This window comes from Bufo gargarizans, chromosome 7 (assembly GCF_014858855.1).
Source record: "Bufo gargarizans isolate SCDJY-AF-19 chromosome 7, ASM1485885v1, whole genome shotgun sequence".
In the NCBI taxonomy this organism is placed as follows: Eukaryota; Metazoa; Chordata; class Amphibia; order Anura; family Bufonidae; genus Bufo; species Bufo gargarizans.
The window spans coordinates 27,644,528-27,669,903 of NC_058086.1; the positions used below are offsets into that span (position 1 = coordinate 27,644,528).

Below are 25,376 nucleotides of genomic sequence, written 5' to 3' on the forward strand. Positions count from 1 at the left end.
CAATTTTTAACAAGCCTTGGGATTTGACAAGAGAATATAGGATTCTAAACCATAGGGAACCACTTCCACAAGGTGGCGCTGGTAAGATGCTTCTCTTCCTGGGGAGATACCTCTCTGCATATTTGTTTCTCATGGAGCATTGCCAATAAGTCTCCACACAGGGCATGTCTCTTTGGCCTCTTGCACACGACCGTATGGCTTTTTCAGTATTTTGTGGTCCGCAAAAAATACGGATGACATCCGTGTGCATTCCGTTTTTTGTGGAACTGAACAGCTGGCCCCTGATAGAACAGTAATATCCTTGTCCATTATGGGGACAATAATAGGACATGTTCTATCTTTGAAAGGAACGGAAAAACGGAAATATGGAAACGAAACGCATACGGAGTACATTCCGGTTTTTTTGCAGATCCATTGAAATGAATGGTTCCGTATACGGTCCGTATACGGAACGCAAACGGAAAAAAAATGTTTGTGTGCAAGAGGCCTTAAGGAGATCCAGCAGCCTTTCTAAGGCTACTTTTACACTAGCGTCATAGAGTCTCAATACCGGAAAAAAAACGTTTCCGTTTGTCAATGGGGACAAAACGTAACTGAGCAGAACGGAATGCTCGAAAATGCATTCCGTTCCGTTCTCATACTGAAAAGCAAACCGCAGCATGTTGTAGTTTGCTTTCCGTCCTGGGATGCGGAGCAAGACGGATCCGTCATGACCCACAATGCAAGTCAATGGTGATGGATCCGTTTTCTCTGCCACAATCTGACACAATAGAAAATGGATCCGTCCTCCATTGACTTTCAATGGAGTTCATGACGGACCCGTCTTGGCTATATTAAAGATAATATAACCGGATCAGATGGTTGTATTGTCAGTAACAGAAGCGTTTTTTTCTGAAACCGGCCGGATCCTGGGAAAACGCTAATGTGAAAGTAGCCTGAGCTGTGTGTTGGCTTACAATTACTTATGAAACATAGTGACCAAAATACTGCTGTGGGAAAGTGGCCTAAAGATGAATTCAGTGGCCGTTTTTTCTACAGTGTGCAAGTACGACCACCGCTGCTGGATTTCAGGATGCTCGTAACCATGGATACAAGCAGTGTATAATGCGATAGAAACATGAATCCAGACAGCAAAGGAGGCAATATGGACAATGACAATACATTATTAAGTGCCTTGTATGAACTTTCTCTACATCAGGGATGCTCAACCTGCAGCCCTCCAGCTGTTGTAAAACTACAACTCCCAGCATGCCCAGACAGCCTACAGCTATCAGCCTAAAGGAGGGCATGCTGGGAGTTGTAGTTTTACAACAGCTGGAGGGCTGCAGGTTGAGCATCCCTGATGTAGAGAAAGTTGGGCATCCCTGCTCTACATGATAAATGCTGAAGTGAGTCAACCCCTTTAAGTTAAAGGAAACCTGAAGGGGTCCCTTTAAGGCCATGCTCAGATATGGCAGATTTGCATTGGGTTACAGCACAATACAAGATTTCGAGTCCATTCCATTGTATTCAGCACATGCTGTGGATTTTCAGCTCCATGGCATGCTTGTTAGGGTTCATGCACACGGCCACGTTTTTAGTGGATTGGATGTGGACCTATTCATCTGAAGTCCATACCACGGCCCTGCAAAAAAACAGAACATGGCCTCTTCTTGTCTGTTGTGTGGATAAGCATAGGACATTTCTATAGGAGTAAAAAAAAAATATGGCGGCATGCAGTCAACCTGTATTATTATTTAGCAGATCTGCGATTTGCAGACGGCAAAATACTTCCAGCCGTGTGCAGGAGCCCTTGTGTGGCAGAAATGCCCTGCAGTTGTGGTCAAATCTGTGGACATATAAGCATGTACTGAATGCAGATTTTGCTGAGGATGTAAAATAAAATCCAAAGAGAAAAAAACTCCCTACATATCTTCCAGAGCGACCCATTTCTACAAATAAAAACCTACGTACGAACTGTCACAGTGTTTGGTTTTCTCGTAAAAACAAATCTTGCATGCCTGGGGGTCTTGGACGCAGTCCACATTTGTGCTGTGGTTCCCATCATAATTTAAAACCGTACTGCAGAACCATTGCATAGCGGACACCAGCGGCGACATAATGGGAGTCTTTTGGGACGTCTGCCATTTTAATAGTGCTATACTTGTCTCCAGGTCAAATACGATGGAAGGTGCTTTATTTTTACGCCTCAGTTCATCTACACACCAATGTTCCTCAACCTGTCATTCTGTCGATGTTGCAAAACTACAACTCCCATCATGCCCTGGCAGCCTGCAGCTATCAGGGTGAGATGGGAGTTGCAGTTTTGCAACAGCTGGTGAGCGGCAGGGTGGAAATCCCTGGTCTAAACCAATGGGCTGCTATCTTTGGGTGGCCTTTCATGTAACATTCATGATCCACTATGCCCCAAACTTCTGATGGATTTATGTTTTGGTTTTTTATTAAATGGACAAAATTTCCGTTCAAAAATTTGTAATAAAAGTCACCCTTGGCTCAACCACTTTAACCCGACTTCTATATCAGTACAGTGTAACTGGTTCTTCACGGCACATTCTGACCACCATATTTCTCGATGTATTACCGCAGATACTGGCATAAATACACTGATACCCGTATTTTTGCCCTATAAGACGCACCTAGGTTTTAGAGGAGGAAAATACCGTAATAAAAATACATATTTTTCATCAGACCTCAATCAGATCCCCAAAGTTAATAAGACCCCCAATCAGATCTCAGATCAGACCCTCTAATGTTAATAAGACCCCCAATGTTAATAAGACCCCCAATGTTAATAGAGCCCCCAATTAGACCCCCAGATCAGACCCCCAATGTCCGTGATGAGTACGGTGAGTACAGAGCCCTCACTGGGAGAGCTGCATTCACTGCTTCCCGGTCCTCCTGTACTAATGAACGCTTCTATAATGGAAGCCCTCATTAGTATTCGCCCCATAAGACGCAGTGACATTCCCCCCCCACATAGTGCATGTTATAGGGAAAAAATTGGTTAAATCTTCTGCTTTACATCTATTGCAAATTTGCATGTTGGCTGCATGAAAATGCAGTTTTTTCACATCGGAAAAGGATTTCCGCGCTGGGACCCCTGTAGCAGTCGTGTGTCTTTCTTTTTGGAAAGCCGGGACAGGTTTCAGTTATAGTTTATGTCAGCATCTCGTGAAAATTATTGGAAATTTGCTGAGCCATGGAGGCCACGCTCACTCAGCTCCATCCATCCCATACCCACTTTTCAGAAAAGTGGGGAGTGAGGTGTAAAAGTGCAAAAAGTTGCTAATTTTTGTGCAAAAACGTGCTTGACGCAATGTTTGGTTTTTACACCAAAGAACAGGAGTAGCGGCTAATATATCTCCCCCGTTGTCTCTCCAGTTGACACTACAACTCTCATGATTCCCTAACAAGCCCAGACTAAGAGCCAAAAACTGCAACAATTTTTGGTGAGACTATATGGACTATTTGACATTTTTTTAAATACTGTTTTGATGGCCAAAATTCTATATTTTTTGCTAAGCACAGCGTGGATTTCCTATTAAAAAGTAGCCTGGGAGTGAATTCTGCATGGATTTTGGTGACTATCCAGCGTGTTACCATGGTCACCAAGGCATCCATTGTTTTGACGCGAAAAATAGCGTTGCGAACGACACTAACATTTCCCTCTAAATAGGACAGAATCCGCCACAGAGGCTCCGAACAGAGATGTAGGCAGGTGTGAAGTAATAAACCGCCATAGATGGAGTCAGTATGACCTCTCGATCTAAGGCTGGGGCTCTGCAGTGGTTTTGGGTGCGACATAGCCAAGCGCTCAGACATTCAACTGAATGGGATTGCAACCTGACTTGCAAGTTGCCAGCCCTGCCCATAATCACTATGGGGAGCGATTCATCAAAACTGCCTCAAAGGAAAACTGACTTTGTTACCCATAGCAACCAATCAGATTCCACCTTTCATTTCCCAAAGATGCTCTGAAAAATCAAAGGTGGAATCTGATTGGTTGCTATGGGTAGCTAAGCCAGATTTCCTTTGCACCAGGTTTCTTTTTTTTTTTTTTTATAAATAACTTTATTGGATTTTTCAATAAAATTTACAAACTCTGAGGACTCATATAATCCTTATTCAAATGACAATTATAAAAGGAAATATAACAGAAAACAACACAATTAGCACCAGTTTTGATAACCCTCCCCCTGTTTACGTAGCCTGCCCCCTACTACCACGGCTCGGACAACTCCGCGCAATCAAGTTCACCTCAGGTTTCCCTCTCCCGCCCATCCTCACACATTCCTAATGGCCCCGCCCACATTTCCAGTCCGAGTCCCAGTTTGCCCCTCCCACACTCCAACTTGACTTTGCTTGTGGCCCCTCCCCTCCCTTCCGCTAAGCCCAACCCTTTTGCCGTGATTGACAGCTCGCCCCGCCCGTCGCTTGCTCCGTCTCTGGGTTGATCGCATGATGGGCGGATCGGGCCGGAAGCAGCATGGCGGCCTCACTGCCCAGGACACAGGTAAACCTCGGAGTGGGGGGGCTGGGTACGAGTTATGTGCGGGGTGACCCACAGACCCCGCACCGAGCCGGTGGCTGAGTGACCTCGGAGTGTGTGGCGGTGACACAGGGACCGAGTGTTGACAGTCCGGTTGTGGCAGGGACTTCTTCACACTCCCATGGATATGTATATTATTACACACTTTAGCAGTAGATTATGTGTCTGTGGGCTGTATATATGGTATTTTATTGTGTGCACATGCTGGGAGTTGTAGTTTGGCACTCTGGGAGTTGTAGTTTTGCACCAGTAATGGGTAATAAGTTACTAATATGTGATATTGGATAGTGATGCTCTTGGGGCTTGTTCACACACGGTGGGTTTGCCTCTGATTCGCAATTTTTACGCAGCAAAACAGCAGCGTTGTACGGTAAACTGCGCATTTTAAATCGTCATCGGGTCAATTTATTTTCTGGATCTCCGGATTTTTATCTTTTCGACGCAGACCGGCATAATCCGCACGTAATTCTGTTGGATTTTTCCGTAGTATTTTTGCATCCCCTTAAAGTTAAATTCTGTAGGGTATTATGGAAAATCCCTTTAATTGTAAAGCACATCTGTCATTAACTGATTTTTCTGGATTCCTTATCGCAGAAGGTTTCGCTAATTGATGTGGTAAGTTCGGGGTCGCTGCTTAGTAACGGGAGATGTGGCGGTTTTGCTCTACGGAGAATAATATACGATATACATCCAGAACGAATTAATTTACTCTGATTTAGTTTAGTTTTTTTAATTTTTTATTATTAAACTAATTCGTCAAGTTAACGTTAAAGGGGTTTTCTAAGAGGTGTTTATTTTTACTGATGACCGATCTTCTGAAATAAAAAAATAAAATCCTGGAAAACCCCTTTGTTTTTGTTTTTTTCATTTTTACCCTGGAGAGAATGGCGCTGGTAGGTGTGCCTGCTTCAGAGAGGCCTCTTGCACACGTTCCGTATACGGAATCATTCATTTCAATGTTTCCGCAAAAAAAAATTTCTTCCGTTTCCGTTTTTCCGTTCAAAGATAGAACATGTCCTATTATTGTCCGCATAACGGACAAGGACAGGACTGTTCTATCAGGGGCCAGCTGTTCTGTTCCGCAAAAAAACCGAATGCACATGGACGTCGTCCGTACTTTTTGCGGACCGCAAAATACTGAAAAAGCCACACTGTCGTGTGCAAGAGGCCATATACAGGTGATGTCCGTTTTTCCACTGTCGTGTGCGTGTAGCCTTAACGCTGGGTTCAGACCTGAGCGTTCTCCAACGAGCGCTCTGTATGCGCGATTGTACGGGCGTTTACAATCGCGCATACAGAGACAGGCGTGCACACATTGTCGCGCGTTCCCGAATATCTATGTGCGGGAACGCGCGACAAACGCCCAAAAAAAAGCTCAAGCACTTGTTTGAGCATCGGGCGTTTTTACAGCGCGATCGTACGCGCTGTAAAACGCCCAGGTGAGAACCATTCCCATAGGGAATCATTGGTTCTTGCCTGTTGTGCGTTTTACAGCGCGTAGGGACGCGCTGTAAAACGCTCAGGTGTGAACCCAGCCTTAGGGTAAGCTCACATAGCGTAAATGAGGGGGATTCTTCAAAGAGGAATTGCATATGGAAAATCCGTACGAACGTTTACAGTTGCAGCAAAGTGGATGAGACTTAAAAACTTTCGAAAGCCGCTCGTAACCTGACGTACGGTGAAGATTTTAAATCCTCAGCTCGTCAATTGAATGTTTGTGGGTATCGGCCCCACGTTTCTCTCTTGGCAATACAGAGGGTGAAATCTGCAGCAAGTCTTCACCTCAGTCCACGCGGTTTGGTGTGGACTTTACCGCTACGGTTTTTCTGCCGTACCCTTATAGTCCTCGTGACTGGTACAGGGGCTGTACACTGGCGCTGTGTTCTGCCATATGTCCTGTACGTACAGCGCTGTTCTCCCCTAGAAGTAACCATTGAGGCCACTCAGAATCAAGGTCTATCGCCTATCCCATTCACACAACCGTGTCCTTTTTGTAGACCGCAGACCGTGGATCTGCAAAACACGGACACCGGGCGCGTGCACCCTGCATCGCAGAGCAGACCCATTCTCTTCAGTGGGGTCCTGCAAGATGTCGCCAAAGATAGGACATGCTCTAAGTTTTTGCTGCTCGGACCTGGAAGCACACGGAAGGGAAGTCGATATTGGGTGCACGTGGCCGATGCCAGTGGTTTGTGGGTTTGTGTGAACGAGGCCTTGGTAAAAAAAAAAATCTGATCATTGCAGGCCCCACCACCGGGACCCCCACTCATCCCAAGAATGTGAGTCCTCTTGCTTCGCCGCAGTGAGCTGCGGCGGTCGAGTATGCGCCCTGCTCACCCATTTAAATCTATGGCACTGACCAGGATAGCTGTGTGCCACGTTTTGCATTATGGCTGCTCCATAAATCCATTATAGTCAGTAGATATTAAAGTGGGTGCCTGAAGGAAGCAGAACGTGGAGGGTGGCTCGATGGGCTCTTCCAGTGGTTGGACCCTCTCTGATTGACCATTGATGTCATATCCTCGCCATATGGTGTCGGTCCCTGGACAATCCCTCTATAAACCTATCACCTGTGTAGTGATATGCAGTGTGTACACAACACGCACCCGGCTTGTGTAACGACACGACTTGAGTCACGGCAGGTTTTGTTTGAGGCGTCAGGTGACGGTATGTTGTTCCCATTCTTTATTGATACACTATACAGCACAGTACCTGTCTGGTGAGTAGAGGGCTGCGTTATCCGCCTGCGCTGTATCTTCCATGTGACTCTTACTTGGTGGGTAATAGCAGTGTGTGATATGTTATTGAATGTTGGGTGTGTACGCGTGGGTGGGGAGTGGTGATTTGCGGTGTGTGGACGCTTTAGCCGTTGAGACGCTTATCATCATTGTGCAGGGTTGAGCGCAACAGATCAATAAAATGATATATACTGTGTGTATTAATACAGGGAGGGGTTGTCTAATGCGACAAACCACTGTCCCATCTGCCATTAGGGCACAGGGACATCGTAGACGGGGCGCAAAGGGCTCCTGTTCTAGCGGATTCAAAATGTTCTGGTCAGAGGTCGCCGTGTAGTACTACATTTCCCCTGCAGAGGCCACTGTGGGGGATATGCCTGGCTGGCTGTTAGGGCTGGACCCGATGATCGATGTCTGACACGTACTAAGGGCTCATTTAGACGGCCATATGCTGTCCGCAAAAATGCGGATCCGTTTTTTTTTGTGGACAGTTCAGCATGTCCACAAAAAAAAAAAAAAAAAAAAGATTTTATTCAGTGTTTTTTGCAGACCTATAGACGTCCTGATTTTCACAAAGGGCTGTTTCACACGAGCGAGTCCATTGCGGGAATCGCGCTCCGTGTGAGAGTGTGATCCTCCGCTCTGGACTTGCAGGAGCGCCCGGCATTATCATGATTTATAATGCTGTGTGTCTCTGCATGGCCTTTTTTCCACAGAATCATAGTGACATAAAGCTGTCAGTATGATTCTGTCGAAATAAGGTCAAGCAGAGGCACACAGCATCATAAATCATGATAATGCCGGGCGCTCCTGCAAGTCCAGAGCGGAGGATCACACTCTCACACGGAGCGCGATTCCCGCAATGGACTCGCTCGTGTGAAACAGCCCTAAGAAGTATAGGACACGTGTTAGTCGTTTTGTGGAGCCGTGAAACGGAAGAAAAGGGCCCCATAGAAGTGAATGGGTCTGCATTTAATCCGCAAAAAAACGGATCCGCATTTTTGCGGATAATGTACACACGTCTGAATGAGCCCTAAAGGGGATTGTCTCTGATAAGACTGCTTTATTTAAGGGGTTGTCCCATTAAGAGATCTCCAGGATCGGGAGATAAGTGTCTGATCAGTGGGGGTCCGACCACTAGGGCCCCTCACCGATCACTAGAATGGGGGCCTGTGCTCTCCATTTGATATGAGCGTCAGACACACACGTGTCCACCGCTCCGTTCCACACCATGGGACTGCTGAAGGACTTGTTTATCTTCGGCAGTCCCATAGAGCCGAATGGAGCAGTGACTAAAGTGTGATCGCCGCTCCATTCAAATAGGGGAGCCCTGGCCCCTCTCCCTTGATCATCAGTGGGCCCAGCGGTTGGACCCTTTGCAGATCAGACACCCCCTTTAAACCTATAGGTTGTGATACGACTTATTTGCTGAGGTGGACCCAGTGGTCTGCACGTCTTTATTCTGCCCATATTTTTGATAATAGCAAAATGTTCCCCTTTTTTACCCTAGAATAGAGGGCACCAGGTCAGACTGCCGAGACCCGTACAATCCCTAGAATGGAGGGTTCCAGGTCAGACTGCCGGGACCCGTACAATCCCTAGAATGGAGGGCTCCAGGTCAGACTGCCGGGACCCGTACAATCCCTAGAATGGAGGGCTCCAGGTCAGACTGCCGGGACCCGTACAATCGCTAGAATGGAGGGCTCCAGGTTAGACTGCCGGGACCCGTACAATCGCTAGAATGGAGGGCTCCAGGTCAGACTGCCGGGACCCGTACAATCGCTAGAATGGAGGGCTCCAGGTCAGACTGCCGGGACCCGTACAATCGCTAGAATGGAGGGCTCCAGGTTAGACTGCCGGGACCCGTACAATCGCTAGAATGGAGGGCTCCAGGTCAGACTGCCGGGACCCGTACAATCGCTAGAATGGAGGGCTCCAGGTCAGACTGCCGGGACCCGTACAATCCCTAGAATGGAGGGCTCCAGGTCAGACTGCCGGGACCCGTACAATCCCTAGAATGGAGGGCTCCAGGTCAGACTGCCGGGACCCGTACAATCCCTAGAATGGAGGGCTCCAGGTCTCCTATGTGAATGCAGCGCAGATGTGACATCTTCTCCCTTCACTGTCTTAGGACTGCTGCTGAGTACAGCGCTCTGCTATCTGCAGCCCCCTAATGAATGGAGCAGCGGTCGGACCCCCAGCAATCAAACCTGCGGATAGGACATAAGTCTATGGTTAAACCCTTCACATCACTGTGATTTTTCCATTCTTCTGATCTGTAATAAAGAAAAAAAACGGATCCTGTGAATCAGTTATGCGCATTTGTCATCTGTTTGAGCCATTTACGTCAGACTGAGATCAGGTTTTTTTTAGACGGGGGGGAAAAGAAAATTCCTGCGTGCGGGTTCTCAGACGGAAATGGCTCAAACCGATGCCAAATGCACATAACTGATTCACAGGATCCGTTTTTATTTTTCTTTCTTTTTCTGTTCTTTTGATGGATCAGGAAAACGGAAAAATAATGGTGATGTGAACTTCCCCTTAGGGCCCATGCAGACGACCACAAAACACGCATACCGGTCGTGTGCGTTCCACGTTTTACTGAACATCTGGGACATAATAGAACAGTCGTATCCTTGTCCGTAATGCGGACAATAATAGGACATGGTCTATTTTTTGGCAGAAACGGCCAGGCGGACACAAAATGCACGTGGAATCATTTCCGTTTTTTTGCGGCCCCATTGAAGTTAATAGTTCCGCATATGGGCCACAAAATAAATAAATAAATGGAACGGTTGCGAAAAGAAAAATAAATAAATAGAAAATCAGTTCCATACGTGTGAATGGGATTGTTTTTGCAGCATGTGCGCAGGTTATGCCTCAATGTCAGATAGGTGCGGCTCTCGCCTTTTGAGACCTGCTCCTATCTCCAGAAGTGAAGAAAAACGCACCACGCCTGCCTCCATTCATTGCTATAGGACTTCCGTAGATGGCTGGACGGGCACACTGTTTCCGAGAGTCCCATAGCGGTGAATGGAGAGCACGCTGTGCATTCTCTATGGGATTGCCGGAAATAGCCCAGCTGGTGCTCAGATTTTTGAAACTCCCATAGCAGTAAAGAAAGAGTGGCTACCTTGAGGTGTGCGCTCTCCTTCACTCTGGGCGCCTCATTCTGGAGATAGGTGCGGGTTTCACCTCTGGTACCCGCACCTATCTGACATCAGTGTGACAGAGATGAGACAACCCCTTTAGGACCCATTTACAGGGCACAATTATCAGCACAATTGGGATGATTGTTGGCTGCTGATCACCTGAAATAGGGATGTGTCGCTGATGTGAAATTGTATGGAGGCGAAGGATCGAAGCAGCGATCATTCCCATACAGGGAGAATGAGCGCTCGTTCTCCATCACTGCCCAGTGATATCAGGCTTGGGGCTCATGCACATGAACGTGTGTGCCCGTGCTGTGCTCCGTGTGCCTGCTGTTTGCGGATGCAACTTGAATAGGTCTTCGATCTCCAAAAGATGGTCCGCAGCGCAAAAAAAATAGTATTATATGTTCTATTTTTTTGCATTTCGGAGGCACGGACTGAAAGCCCACGGAAGCGCTCTGTAGTGCTTCCATAGGCATCCGATCCTGCTCTGTACTGTTGCGTATCTTGCGGGTTTGCGGACCCATTCAAGTCAGTGGGTCTGCATCTGTGATATGGAGTGCACAGGGCTGGTGCCCGTATATTGCGGACCCGCTGTTTGTGGCACAGGGCATACACGTTCAGTAGCATGAGCCCTTAAAGGGGTTCTCCGGGTTTTTTCATATTGATGGTCTATCCTCGGGATAGGTCGTCAATATCAGATCAGCGGGGTCTCGACACCCCCACCGATCAGCTGTACGGGGAGACGGCGCGCGCTAAGCAGCGAGCAGGAGGAGAGAAGGGACACGGCACTGCGTGCGCCTTCTCCTCGTACAGCTGATTGTCGGGTGTCGGACCCTTTCCGATCTGATGATGATGACCAATCCTGAGGATAGGTCATCAATATGAAAAAGCCCGGAGAACCCCTTTAATGGACTGTTGATGCCGCCTGGGTTGTAAACCTTGAATTCAGAGTTTGACTTCTAGTTTCCAATCTTTACAATGTTTGGTCACAGAACAGATGATGTTTGCAAAGGGACTTGTTCTGCAGAATACAGCGGTAAATGACGAATCATCTATTGCACAAATCGCGTTTATCCGGCTTCTGCTTTCTAATCCCTAAATGTCTGAAAGGATACAATAGCTGGGATGCATGTGCCCGGCTGACTGGCATCCACTGCCAGCCAGTATTAATCCGTGTGCACAATACAAGTGCCATTGTTTGTCGGACTGCGTGGTTCCTAGAGAATTCCCTGACATACTGAGTCATTGATGAGGAGGATTTTTATGTTGTCTCCGGTAAAAATGTTTTAATATTACTCTGCTTTCTATTCAAGGGGTAATCCAATCTTAGGATATGCCCCCCATTGTCTGATAGGTGTGGGTCCCACGGCTGGGACCCGCACCTATATCGAGAACGGAGCGGGGAGCGCTGTGGCTGGAGGACCCCAGATTTCCCGGGGTCCGTCCACCACCAAGCGCTAATCCCCGCCTCTCCCATAGAAGTGAGTGGGAGCGTGCCGCGCATGCGCGGCCCATGCTCCCATTTATTTCTATGGGGCAGATGGCAATAGCTGAGCCAGTGCTCTGCTGTTTTCGGAGGCCCCATAGAAATGAACGGAGTGCGGTTGTGCATGCGCTCTCCTTCACTTTTGGGGTCCGTTCTCGATATAGGTGCGGGTCCCAGCGGTGGGACCCACACCTATAAGACAATGGGGGCATATCCTAGCGATATGCCCCCATTGTCTGAGATGAGACTCCTTTAAAGGGCATCTGTCAGCAGTTTTGTACCTATGACACTGGCTGACCTGTTACATGTGTGCTTGGCAGCTGAAGGCATCTGTGTTGCTCCCATGTTCATATGTGCCCGCATTGCTGAGAAAAATGTATGTTTTAATATATGCAAATGAGCCTCTAGGAGCAACGGGGGCGTTGCCGTTACACCTAGAGGCTCTGCTCTCTGTGCAACTTCTGCACCCTCTGAACTTTCATTGACAGGGTCAGACAGTGAAAACATGATCACACTCGGCCCTGTCAATGAAAGTGCAGAGGGCACAGCAGTTGCAGAGAGAGCAGAGCCTCTAGGTGTAACGGCAACGCCCCCGTTGCTCCTAGAGGCTCATTTGCATACATTAAAACATACATTTATCTCAGCAATGCGGGCACATATGAACATGGGACCAACACAGATGCCTTCAGCTGCCAAGTGCACATGTAACAGGTCAGCAGGTGTCATAGGTACAAAACTGCTGGATACACCCATAGACCGTCATTTTTCCGTAATCGCCCGCGTGCCAGCAATTTAAAAAAAACTTCCGTTATTGTGTGAATAAGGCCTGAGCCTTTTGTATTATAGAAGGTGAAAGTCGGAGCTTTTTCTTTATGATCAATGCCTCAAAATCTTCTGCAAAGAGTCCAGTGATGTAAATCTGTGTAGATTAAAGGGATGCGTTGGCAGATAATGTTGTTAAAAAAACAGCTACTAATGGGTTAAACATAATGAACGTGCTTTACTCCCCTCCAATGCGCCCCTGTCAGTGCCGATCCGGCGCTGCTCCAGTCCCCACTGCTCTTCACTTCCTGTGCCGGTTTGACATGCCGGAAATGTCAGGAAAGGCCCGCTCAGCCAATTTGTGGCCCGAGGCTGGCCAGCGCAGGAGGCGAGTAAAGCATCTAAGTTATTTTTAACCCTTTCCGTGTCTTTCATTCTGAGGTTCGGTGGAGGTTCCCAAGGACAGACCGCTACCAACCATTAAGTGATGGCCTATTCTAGCTCCGTCCCTTTATAGGATGGAGTACCCCTTTAATAAGGAAAACCATTGCCGACCAGTTGGATTGTTCATCTGAATGTAAACCTGCCACGTGTGAATGTACCCTAAAGGTTCATAGTGTTAGGTCATGGCCGCCTGAGGCCGATCTGTCTGGAGCCTGGCATTATAGGGACCATTAATCCCATAGCAGTCTATACAGACAGGGCGCCCGCAGCCTGGCGTCGCGTTCTGCCCGTTGTTTGAGTTTGCATCGTTTCTTTAAATAAATATTTGCTAGAAATCGGATGAAGAATGGCTCGGCCCCGTCCTGCACGTCTCTCTGAGTCCAGGGATTCATTGGAGTATTCCCTGCCCACACGCCTGTAGGTTGGCATGTCTAGGGTTACACGCTGGATCAGCGGCTATTGCCGATTCAGCTGATGATGTTTCCAAAGATAACCGGCGGCGTTCCAGAGAGCAGGACGGACGAGAATTTCCAGCTTTTATCTAGTGCACAGGGCTGCAAACGCTGGTAGGCCATGACCTGATTCAGACGCTGCCTGCACCCACAGGACACATGGACCCATTAAAATAAATGGTGCAAATCACACTGCAGGTTTTGTTTTTGGACAATTCCTTTAATATTGAATATAGTTATTATATAGTTTATTTAAAAATCCTTGAAGGGGTAATCCAAGTTCTCAAACAGCCCCCCATGTGCCGGGCCCCTCACAGGTATTATATTTACCCCTCTCCCGTCGCCGCTCCTGGTGCTTCTCCCTGTACACGGATGAAAACATCCGGTGGGGGGTGGCCTCCCTAGTGTCACCTGTGATGCTAGGGAGGCTTGTCCCCGTCTGCCATTGGCTGCCCCCCCATGATATCGGATGTTTTCATCCATGTACAGGGAGAAGCAGTGCGGAGACCAGGAGCAGCGCCGAGAGCGGGGTGAGTATATTACCTGTGAGGTGCCCGGCACATTTTTATACTGATGACCTATCCTCTGGATCGGTCATCATTATCCGATCGGTAGGCGTCTAACACCTGGGGCTCCCGCCAATCAGCTGTTTGAGAAGGCACCAGCACTTGAAGTAGCGCAGCGGGCGTCTCTCAGCTCACCGAGCACAGCGCCGCACATTGTATAGTGCCTGCGCTTGGTATTGCAGTTTAGCCTCATTTAACTCTATGGAGCTACGCTGCTCCTAAGCCATGAAACCGACAAACGTGACATCACCTGGCCTAGACTAAGCTGAGAGAAGGCCGCAGCGCTACTGCTTGGTGGGGGCCCCGGGTGTCGGATACCCAACAGTCACTAACTTATAGTCTCCTCACCCATCCCTTTAAGGTCGGTGTCTGCTTCATGATGACTTTCGATTCACAGGTAATGCCCTCGCAGCCATTGACTGGCCGCACTGGTCTCAGTGATTGGCGGGATGGCCATCTCCTGTTTGTTGAGAGGCACCAGGAAGCAGAGAGCGGCGGGGCCCCAGTTATCTCCTAGCCATAGAGTGTCTGAGGGGCACCTGCCGCGCCTGTGATTATTAGGTATTACATTCTTTCTACATCTCTGCCTGTTCTGTGCTCGCCTGCAGCCTCCAAGATATTGGATCACCCTGACCCTGCGGTGGGGCCGGCTTTAGAAGTCCCGCAGACTTGTTCTTCAGATGCATGGAATAGTTATGCAGATGATCTCACATTCCATACATGCATCCGAGCTCACGTAGCTCACTGGTCATACCGGCAGCAGTCCGGCAAGGGCATTACTACAAGTTTAAAGGGAACCTTTCATTTTAGCACACTTCTCTCATGTTGTAGTGATCTGCTAAGAAGCCACCAGAAATGAGGGGCCAGAACTCCTTAGGCACAGACGGATCCGCACCTATAATGCAAACGCTTGTATCCGTTCAGAACGGATCCGTTTGGACTTGGACTTTTTTTTTAAAGAATAAAGCAAACGGATCTGTCCTGACTTACATTGAAAGTCAATGGGGACGGATCCGTTTTCAACTGCACCTTATTGTGTCAGTGAAAACAGATTCGTCCCCATTGACTTGCATTGTAATGTCGATGACCTATCCTGAGGAGATGTCATTAGTATAAAAAAACATCGGATGTATATTCACTGAACTCACTGATATCACGTGGACTAGCTGACCATCTAATATACATGGGGGTCAGATCCCCACCAATCAGATACTGATGACCTTTCCGGACGATAGGACATCATTTAAATCTCGAAAAACCCTTTTAAAGTCAGATGTACTCTAAAAAGATTGCATGTAGCCAAGGCCTAAACCAGCTCTGTTGCATTGCTGGCTCCTCTGGCGAGTGACTGGTTCCCCTGTCACCATTTCCTCTGTGCATTATGATCCCAGACAATAGAAGCTTTGTGGTGTTACTTCTGATCTGTCATCAGCTTCTCTGCTCTGTCCATGGGCTCCTATTCACTGACTGTATTTCCTAACACTCCTTCACTCTGGGTACAAACATGAAATACGATTTGCGATTGTGAATTTACACCTTTCCTTTGCTGCCTTTAAAAACTGTCAACAAGCTGCTGTTTATGGATCTGTTATTCTCAGGGCTTGTTCACACAGTCCAATTTATTTTCTTTAGAAAAGGTTTACTGCCCTTGGCATCTTTGAGCTGGACAGTTCTAGTCCTACACACCAGCCTATAAGATATATACACCCATCATGCGTGAAGTCTGCCTCCCATCTTGTGGCCAGCGGTGAGCTGATGGCACTGGGGGGGGGGGGGGGTGAGCTGATGGCACTGGGGGGGGGGTGAGCTGATGGCACTGGGGGGGGGGGTGAGCTGATGGCACTGGGGGGGGGGGGGGGGTGAGCTGATGGCACTGGGGGGGGGGGGGTGAGCTGATGGCACTGGGGGGGGGGGGGGTGAGCTGATGGCACTGGGGGGGGGGGGTGAGCTGATGGCACTGGGGGGGGGGGTGAGCTGATGGCACTGGGGGGGGGGTGAGCTGATGGCACTGGGGGGGGGTGAGCTGATGGCACTGGGGGGGGGTGAGCTGATGGCACTGGGGGGGGTGAGCTGATGGCACTGGGGGGGGGTGAGCTGATGGCACTGGGGGGGGGGTGAGCTGATGGCACTGGGGGGGGGTGAGCTGATGGCACTGGGGGGGGGGTGAGCTGATGGCACTGGGGGGGGGTGAGCTGATGGCACTGGGGGGGGGGTGAGCTGATGGCACTGGGGGGGGGGTGAGCTGATGGCACTGGGGGGGGGGGTGAGCTGATGGCACTGGGGGGGGTGAGCTGATGGCACTGGGGAGGGTGAGCTGATGGCACTGGGGGGGGGGGTGAGCTGATGGCACTGGGGGGGGGGGGTGAGCTGATGGCACTGGGGGGGGTGAGCTGATGGCACTGGGGGGGGTGAGCTGATGGCACTGGGGGGGGTGAGCTGATGGCACTGGGGGGGGGTGAGCTGATGGCACTGGGGGGGGTGAGCTGATGGCACTGGGGGGGGTGAGCTGATGGCACTGGGGGGGTGAGCTGATGGCACTGGGGGGGGGGGTGAGCTGATGGCACTGGGGGGGGGGGGTGAGCTGATGGCACTGGGGGGGGGGGGTGAGCTGATGGCACTGGGGGGGGGGGGTGAGCTGATGGCACTGGGGGGGGGGGTGAGCTGATGGCACTGGGGGGGGGGTGAGCTGATGGCACTGGGGGGGGGGGTGAGCTGATGGCACTGGGGGGGGGGGTGAGCTGATGGCACTGGGGGGGGGGGTGAGCTGATGGCACTGGGGGGGTGAGCAACTGGTGACATGGGGAAGCTGGTTGCATTGGAGGCGGGAACTGGTTGCATTGAAGGGGTGATGGCACTGGGGGAGGAACTGTTGAAGTTTTTATAGAAAACGTTCTTTTAATTAGTTTTTTCTTATTAGAGTACTCGATTATTCCTTGGATTAATCGGTAGAATACTTGATTACTAAAATAATCGCTAGCTGCAGCCTCAGCCCTGTGTAAGGATAGATGCGGCTGCCGTGTCCCTTTGTGGTTTAGCACCATTCAGTGGGGATTACCCCCAGGCCCGTCTGTGGCATTCAAATTGAAAAACTGCTGACAAAACCATGGCGGTTTCTGCCTCGAATACATGGCAAGACCTGGTGCAGGTTGGTTTGTCCGTCTGAGGGACACCCCTTTTCGTGTGTTGTTATAGCATGTGGGTGTCATAGAGAGGGGGCCCCTCTCAATTACCCAGGGCCCTGTTAAAAGGGGGTTCTCGGTGGACCCTCTTCTTGGTGTTCGGGGGTCACAGCAATCATCATGTATGGATAGGGGATGATACGTGTAGTTAGTGGGACGGGTCTGACTTGGGTTTTATTAATTTTTTCCTCTTGTATTTGTCAGATATAATTAGTTCTCATGTTCCCTTTAGTTTTCTTGGCTGGAAGAACAAGGTCTTCAAAGATGAAACATAAATTCCATCTTTTTTTCTCCTGGAAGAAACAACATTAAGTTATTATAATCTGACGGCGCGGAGCTAAAATTTCATTCTGAAACAATTAAATGTTTCCCTGTTGAGTTTAAGAGCTGGAGTCCGTTTTTATGATGCTGCAGATGGTGGAGGTCTTGGGGTACGGCCACACGCTGATGCAGTTTTTATAGGGAGCCTGTCACCTGGATTTTGGGTATAGAGTTGAGGACATGGGTTGCTAGATGGCCGCTAACACATCCGCAATACCCAGTCCCCAAAGCTCTGTGTGCTTTTATAGTGTAAAAAAACCAAAACGATTTGATACATATGCAAATCAAACTTAGACGAGTCCTGTCCCGGACTCATCTCGCATACAGTACTCATCTCAGCTTAATTTGTATATGTATCAAATAGGTTTTTTTTACACAATAAAAGCACACAGACCTATGGGGACTGGGTATTGTGGATGTGCTAGCGGTGATCTAGCAACCCATGTCCTCAGCTCTGTACCTAAAATCCAGATGACAGGTTCCCTTTAAAGCCAAAATCAGGAGAGGATCATAAAAGGGGAGCAAGTATTGAGGACGGATACCACTTCTCTTGGCAGTCGGACCCCCGCTGATCTGACATTGGTGACCTATCCTGAGGATAGGCCATCAATAAAAATAACTTGGATGTGGGAGTTACAGAAAGTAGTCGAGCACTCCCTTTAAGAGATTGCTCATGATGTTTAAAGGGGTTTTCCAGAAACTAAATATTGATGATCTATCCTCGAGCGAGGTCATCACTGTTTGATATGTGGGGGTCAGGCTACCAGCAGCCCCTCCGATCATACACTACCAAGCACAGCGCCGTACGTTGTATAGTGGCTGTGCTCGGTATTGCAGCTTAACCCCATTCTCACGTACACAAGTGAAATTGGAAAGTGCAGGCATCTTCTGGGATTTTACAATTCTTTGCATGAACTATTTTATAGGAACTTTCCCAGCTGTATTTCTGAATGTCAGGGGGTTCTTCATGTATTGGATTATTATATTAGTCCCTTGTACAGGCCGCCAGAACGTGACCATAAAAATAAGACTATTGTTCTGTTCTGTTCCACTATAAACAGGAACTTATATGTGAACTACTTGTCATGTGACTTAAAGGGGATATCCAGGATTTCATTATTGTTTCGCAAAGTCATAATTATGTTTATTATGTAAAACCAGGACAATGCTTAAAGGGGTACAGGTGTATATAAAGACCTTACAGAGTGGCTGGACCTGCCATGGTGATCATACTTACCTGGTCCCCCGCTGATGGGCTCCAGATCCATCGCTCCCCTGCTGCTCCTGTCTCTTGGCATTTTAAATACTGTTGATGGGGAGCACATGCGGCAGCCAATCACTGGGTGCAACTTTGAACTGTCACCCATGCGGCAGTCGTTACTGGGTGATGTGCCACACAGATGACAAGTCACCACTGCAGCCAGTGGTTGGCTACGGTAGTCACGCGCCCCCCATCAACAGGAGATGGATGACCGGAGCCGCAGAGCCATCATAGGAGCAATGAAGCCAGAACCCACAGACGGGACTAGGAAATACGGTCACTATTACAGGTCCGGCCCCTCTGTGAGGTATGAAAAAAGTACATGGTCATATAGTACATGACAACCTCTTTCCATCAAAGCTAGAACCAGCCCCGCACCACTCATGGATCCAGAGATCTCCATATTCTTTGCTCCAATTGCCCTGCTAGATTTATTTCATTTTGGCAGCTCGGGGGGTGGGGTGTCCTTTCTCAGGGAATGATGTTCTCATATATGCAAGTGAGCCTCTAGGAGCAACGGGGGCGTTACTGTTACACCTAGAGGCTCGGCTCTCTCTGCAACAGCTACGCCCTCTGCACTTTGATGGTCAAGGCTGGGTGTGGTGATGTTTACACTGCCTGGTCCCACCACTATTTTGGAATGTCCCTCAGAATGACCAGATATTGTAGGATTCTCTGGGATGGACACAGTTCAACTGCACTGTCCGTGTTGTTGGCCGGGGAATTGCACGATCTATGCCTCCCCAAAGCCTACTTCTAGATAGTGTCTGTAGTCATAACAGTCGATGTAAGTTTATCCAGAGCTAGCACCAAGCTGTGGAGAACCTGAGGAGCTAGATAAGCCGGTGGGGTGGTTCTTATCTGCTGCACTCAAGATGCTCTGTGTCCCAGTGCTCGGTGTATGTAGGTGGGAATGTCTGGATGAGGCGGTTGTGTGACTCTGTAATGCAGACCTACAACCTCTCACTGACTTGTTGTCTGTGTCCCATATTTCTTAAATTACGCCCACATCTCGGGTGTGTCTTCCCAGAACATTGGCAGCTATGAAAACTGAAAGTAGATTCTCCTCACATCTGCGTGTGTGAAGTACAGAAACAAGTCCGAGCTGCCTCCGGGGAATGTTGCGAAACGATCCCGAGAAATGTTTTATATCTGTGTTTCTCTGGTGATTATGTCGTTTACAGAGCCACAGGCACAGCCTTTGTTTCTGGATGGAGGTTTTCCGAGCTGAGAAAATGATAGAAAAGTCCCTAAATCTATCTGACTGCTCACCAGATGATGCCACAGTATCGCAGAATTATTATTTTCCTGATCTTGTACGACTCTGTGATGCGCCTTTGTTTTGATGCTACCAGGGGTTTGCTGTGTAAAGGACTTCAGTTCCCATGATTGCTGTCCCCTCTTGCAGGTATTGCCTCATGCCTACATGCTCCTCTATTACAAGATGTAAGATAACCTTTACAAGCAATACAGATCTGATAGAGCTCTGCTGTTCCCCTGCTCACTGGATGGTGCTGTATCTGCTGCCCAGCATGAGAAACACAATCCCTCTAGACATCTTGTACTACAGAGAGAAAGTGTATGGAGTGTCACACACAAGGCGCATGGTAATGTGACTGCAATCAAGATTACCTTACATTTCAGCAGACTTGACCTACTGCCTGCCTGCAGCCACCACTAGAGGGAGCTTACCTTATACTGGTATACGTTGAACCTGAAAAAATATACGTGACTTTTTGAAAATGTAAAGAGGGAGATTTTTTATTAGTATTTTATTTTTTCAACAACCTCCAGCACTCTAGCTGTTCTCAAACTTACAACTCCCACAATCCTTCCTTCACTTTTCTGGGAGTTACAAGGACAGCAAAGTATGTGTGCATGCTGGGAGTTGTAGTTTCACAGCAGCTGGAGTGACGAAGGTTGCTGATCCCTGGACTAGCGGGATATTTAAAAAAAAATACGGGGCAGAATAAAAGAAGCATTACTCGCCTCACTGATTCCCCACTGCTACAACATTTACCGGATTCCTGCTTTTAGGTCTGGGCTAGAGATGGAGGAGATGACTGCTCAGCCAATATACCAACCTGCCCCTTTTGTAAAAAAAGATATTGGCTCACCTTTAAAGGGGTCCTCTCACTTCAGCAAATGGCATTTATCATGTAGAGAAAGTTAATACAAGGCACTTACTAATGTATTGTGATTGTCCATATTGCCACCTTTGCTGGCTTGATTCATTTTTCCCATCACATTATACACGGCTTGTTTCCATGGTTACGGCCATCCTGCAATCCAGCAGCGGTGATCATTCTTGCACACTATAGGAAAAAGTAGTGGCCTCTCTGGTGGCCGGGACTGTGTAGGCACGTGTGCGCAGCAGCGTCCAATCCCACTCACCTCGTATCTGCGCTTCAGCGGTGGTTGTAACCCCTGGAAACGAGCCGTTTATAATGTGGTGGAAAAATGAATCCAGCCAGCAAAGGAGGCAATATGGACAATCACAATACATTAGTAAGTGCTTTATAGCAACTTTCTCTACATGATAAATGCCATTTGCTGAAGCGAGACGACTCCTTTAAGTCAAATGAACACAGAATTGACTGTACATTGGGCTACTGTACGCTGTCCGTACTGTACTACAGTCGCCTTTATAGGACTATGTTCACATGATGTCACAGATTTTGACAGGACATGCAGTGCTGCAAAGAAGCGGAAGAAAGCGGGGGTGGGGGGGATTTATTATGCCATTTGCGCCAAAACTGTGGTGGGAAAAAGTCATAAATTATGTTGCATGGCATTTTTGCACAAATCGACTGCTGCTTTCTCCCCAACCAAAAGTGGACCTGGTTACCTGCAGTATGTTACAGGACCGTGTAAAAAACAGTAACATTTCTAGACAAATATCTTATATTTAAAGTTGCGTCCATTTTATCCTACAAATTACGCCGACACAGACTCCAGAAAAACTGACTTCCTAATTTCCCGCGTAGTGTTTGCTGTTGGAGCGCGGCCCGCGCTTCCCTCCTGTCCTGAGTCAGCAGACCCCTCTCTATCTTTTCCTCCATCTTTCCTTCCCAGGTTTCCTGGTGGCAGTGTTTTCCTCCGGCTTTTTGCAGGAAATCTGCCTGCAGATAACGTCTCCCTCCTCGTTCCTGTTACCGCAGGCTGCTCTGCTCTTTGTTACAGATGTAAATCATTTGCTCCCAGTTTAACGAAAAGTGTCCTTGTTGAAATCCCTAGTACTCGTCTGCCCTCCGAGCATCCAGGAAACACGTATACCAGGCGCCAGCTGGCGACTCCAACCAGCAGTCTCTTAAAGGGGGTGGCTTTTTGTTTTAGTATTCTGGCCAAACCTCATCACTAGAAAATTAATAAAAAAATGAGTTTTCTAAAACTGAAAGGCCAAGCACACCCAGACAAGGAAAATATCTCATATATCAAGTTGATATCCAAACCGGGGGAAGACCCTTTATTACCGGGATCTTATAGGCCTATTTAGCTTATTATCAAAAATTTTAGCTGACCGTTTGGTGAAAATTTTTACCATCCCTGATAGCCCCAGAACAAGTGGATATAATTTAACATGTATTAGCCGACACCTCCTAGACTGGGTCAACACATTTGAGTCTTGAGCAGCAACTAGCTGCACCCTGGGGTTTAGTGGCTTTACTACATACTAAATTACCCAACCTCCCAACTTCAATTAAGAGGTCCCTGTTACTCAGACACAATAATTGCCTGGAAAGTACTTAGAAAGCAGTTCCACCTTCCCTACCGGTTCTCTAAACATCTCCCCCTAACGAACAACCCTAATTGTGAGCCGAGAAGACCCTGCAAGATCTTTAGAGATTGGGCAGCTAAGGGAATCAAGGAAATGGGTGACCTTTTTCATGAAAAGGGAACTCGCTGGGCAACACTACCAGAGCTGGAGGAGAAATGGGGACTGAAGGGATCCACTTACCTTCCCTGTTTGCGAGTGAAGAACTATAGTAGGAGTCTTGTTAGAGATCTATCTCAGGATTCGTTGCCTAACGACTTTGACTCTTTTCTCAACAGCAAGAATAGGCCATCTATAGCTTCCCTTTATCAGATATTGAGAGACAGAGGGAGGACTAGAGACCCCAAAGGGATATTCAAAAATTGGGAAAAGTTATTGAGGATAGAGGAGGTCACAATGCTTGCTCATAAAGGACTAGCAGCACTATATTAAGCGGTAACAAACGAGCAATGGAGGGAAACCCACGTTAAAATATTGCAATATTGGATCTCCCTAAGAGTCTAAGACACCAGGGAAACCAGAGAGATTTACAGCATGTCCCAAATGCAGACTTATATCACTGATTATGGAGCTGGCCGAAACTCGAGGGATTCTGGCCGCAAGTGGGACAAATATTGCATAACATTAGTGGGTATCAGAGATATCACCCCGTCTCTGGTTATTCTGCATATAGACAGAGATCAGGATGAACAAGAGGATAGGGGCGTGGGTGCAAGGATCCTCCGTCCAGTGGGTCACAAGTTTCTGATGGTTACAAAGAGATGTCTCCTGACACTCTAGCTTAACGGCCATGGATATGGTGATCGATCAACTCAGACATATCTTTCACCTAAAATGGCTTGAATCACTCAAACAGAAATAAATATTGGGTAAAACGCTGTACCGCACTTGGTTTATTCTAGAATACATACCACACCAGTCTCGAGGGTGATGGGACCTTTTAAACTAGCGGCTTGGTGCCTGCTGAAGGATCTGAAGGATATCTTGGGTTTGTAGTTCATAATGTAGTGGGCTTGCATGACAAATCAAAAAATACCATGCAGAATAAACTGGAAGGGCTACTTATAAGAGATCGTGACGCAAGGAGAGGTAGAGCTGAAAATAAGTTTTAGGATGTAAGTGGCGGGAGGGTAGGTTGTTTTTTGGGGAATTCCTTTATTTGATGTACTGAAAAGTTTACATTTCTTTTTTGAATGATAGGACAATATGTAAAAAGAGCGTTTATTTGAAACTGAAAAAACAAACAAAGAAATGTTTAATAAAAAAAGTTCTCAGCCGATGCTCGGCAGTGCAGATGACGCGCCGGTTATCTGTCCTCTCGCCACCTCCCCACATTTATGTCTATAAGCCGTTTTACAGCAGGATGTAAACCGTGAGATTGCCAGTAGTCGTTTGGGTGTTCCCCGTTCTATAAATCATTGATAGGGTGCTGCCTGCGGTGCAGCGCTGTAGAGGCTGAGCATAGTCCGAAGTCGGGAGTGGATTGGGATTGTGTGTCTCAAGACATAAGAGCTCAGAACGGGCGAGGAATAGGCTAAAAATGACTGAAAAGAAATTACTATTGGTAAATGCTGAGGGCTTAAAGGGGTCGTCTCGCTTCGGCAAGTTGCATCGTGTAGAGAAAGTTAATACCAGGCACTTACTAATGTGATTGTCCATATTGGCTCCTTTGCTGGCTAGATTCATTTTTCCACCACATTATACACTGCTCCTTTCTATGGTTACGACCACCCAGCAATCCAGCGGCGGTGGTCATGCTTGCACACTATAGAAAAAAGCACCCCCTATGGACACTCTCACGATCCCGGCCACCAGAGAGGCTGGCGCTTTTTTCTATTTTGTACAAGCATGACCACCACTGATAGATTGCAGGGTGGTCGTAACCATGGAAACAAGCAGTGTATAATGCAATGGAAATATGAATCCAGCCAGCAAAGGAGGCAATATGGACGATCACAATACATTAGTAAGTGCCCTGTATTAAAGGGAACTTGTCACTGGGATTTTGTGTATAGAGCTGACGACATGGGTTGCCAGACGGCCGCTAGCACATCCGCAATATCCAGTCGCCAAAGCTCTGTGTGCTTTTATTGTGTAAAAAACCCGATTTGATACATATGCAAATTAACCTGAGATGAGTCCTGTCCCTGACTCATCTCACGTACAGGACTCATCTCAGGTTAATTTGCATATGTATCAAATCGTTTTTTTTACCCAATAAAAGCACACAGAGCTATGGGGACTGGGTATTGCGGATGTGCTAGCGGCCATCTAGCAACCCATGTCCTCAGCTCTATACACAAAATCCCGGTGACAGGTTCCCTTTAACTTTATGAAATTACATTTATCATATAGAGAAAGTGAGACAAGCCCTTTAAAGGGTGTTGTCCAATCTCGCACTTTGGTGGCATATCTCTAAGATATGCCACCAATGTATGATAGGTGCGGGTCTCACTTCTGGGACCCTCAACTAACTCTAGAATAGGGGCCCTAAAAATAAATGAGAGGGCACTATGTAAGCACGGCCGCCCAACATTCACTTGTATAAGGCTTCATGCACACGACCGTTCTGTTTTTTGTGGTCCGAAAACCGCGGATCCGCAAAAAAACAGACGCCTTCCGTGTGGCTTCCGCAATTTGCGGAATGGAACGGGCGGCCCATTGTAGAAATGCCTGTTCTTGTCCGCA

The 25,376-nt window shown here is 47.9% G+C and overlaps 1 protein-coding gene across 3 annotated transcripts in view; it reads left to right on the top strand.

Moving 5' to 3' along the window:
* The first annotated feature begins 4,398 nt into the window (after positions 1-4,398).
* The window catches only part of EPS15 (epidermal growth factor receptor pathway substrate 15), an 89,277-nt gene continuing 68,299 nt past the window's right edge, over positions 4,399-25,376 (top strand). For 2 of the 3 annotated variants that reach the window (XM_044300438.1, XM_044300442.1), the window contains exon 1: positions 20,244-20,321. In XM_044300438.1, coding sequence (XP_044156373.1) covers positions 20,259-20,321 — 63 coding nt within the window. In that variant the 5' untranslated portion in view covers positions 20,244-20,258. Of the gene's footprint in view, positions 4,514-20,243; positions 20,322-25,376 lie in introns of those variants that run through there. The other variant, XM_044300439.1, reaches the window with a different exon arrangement.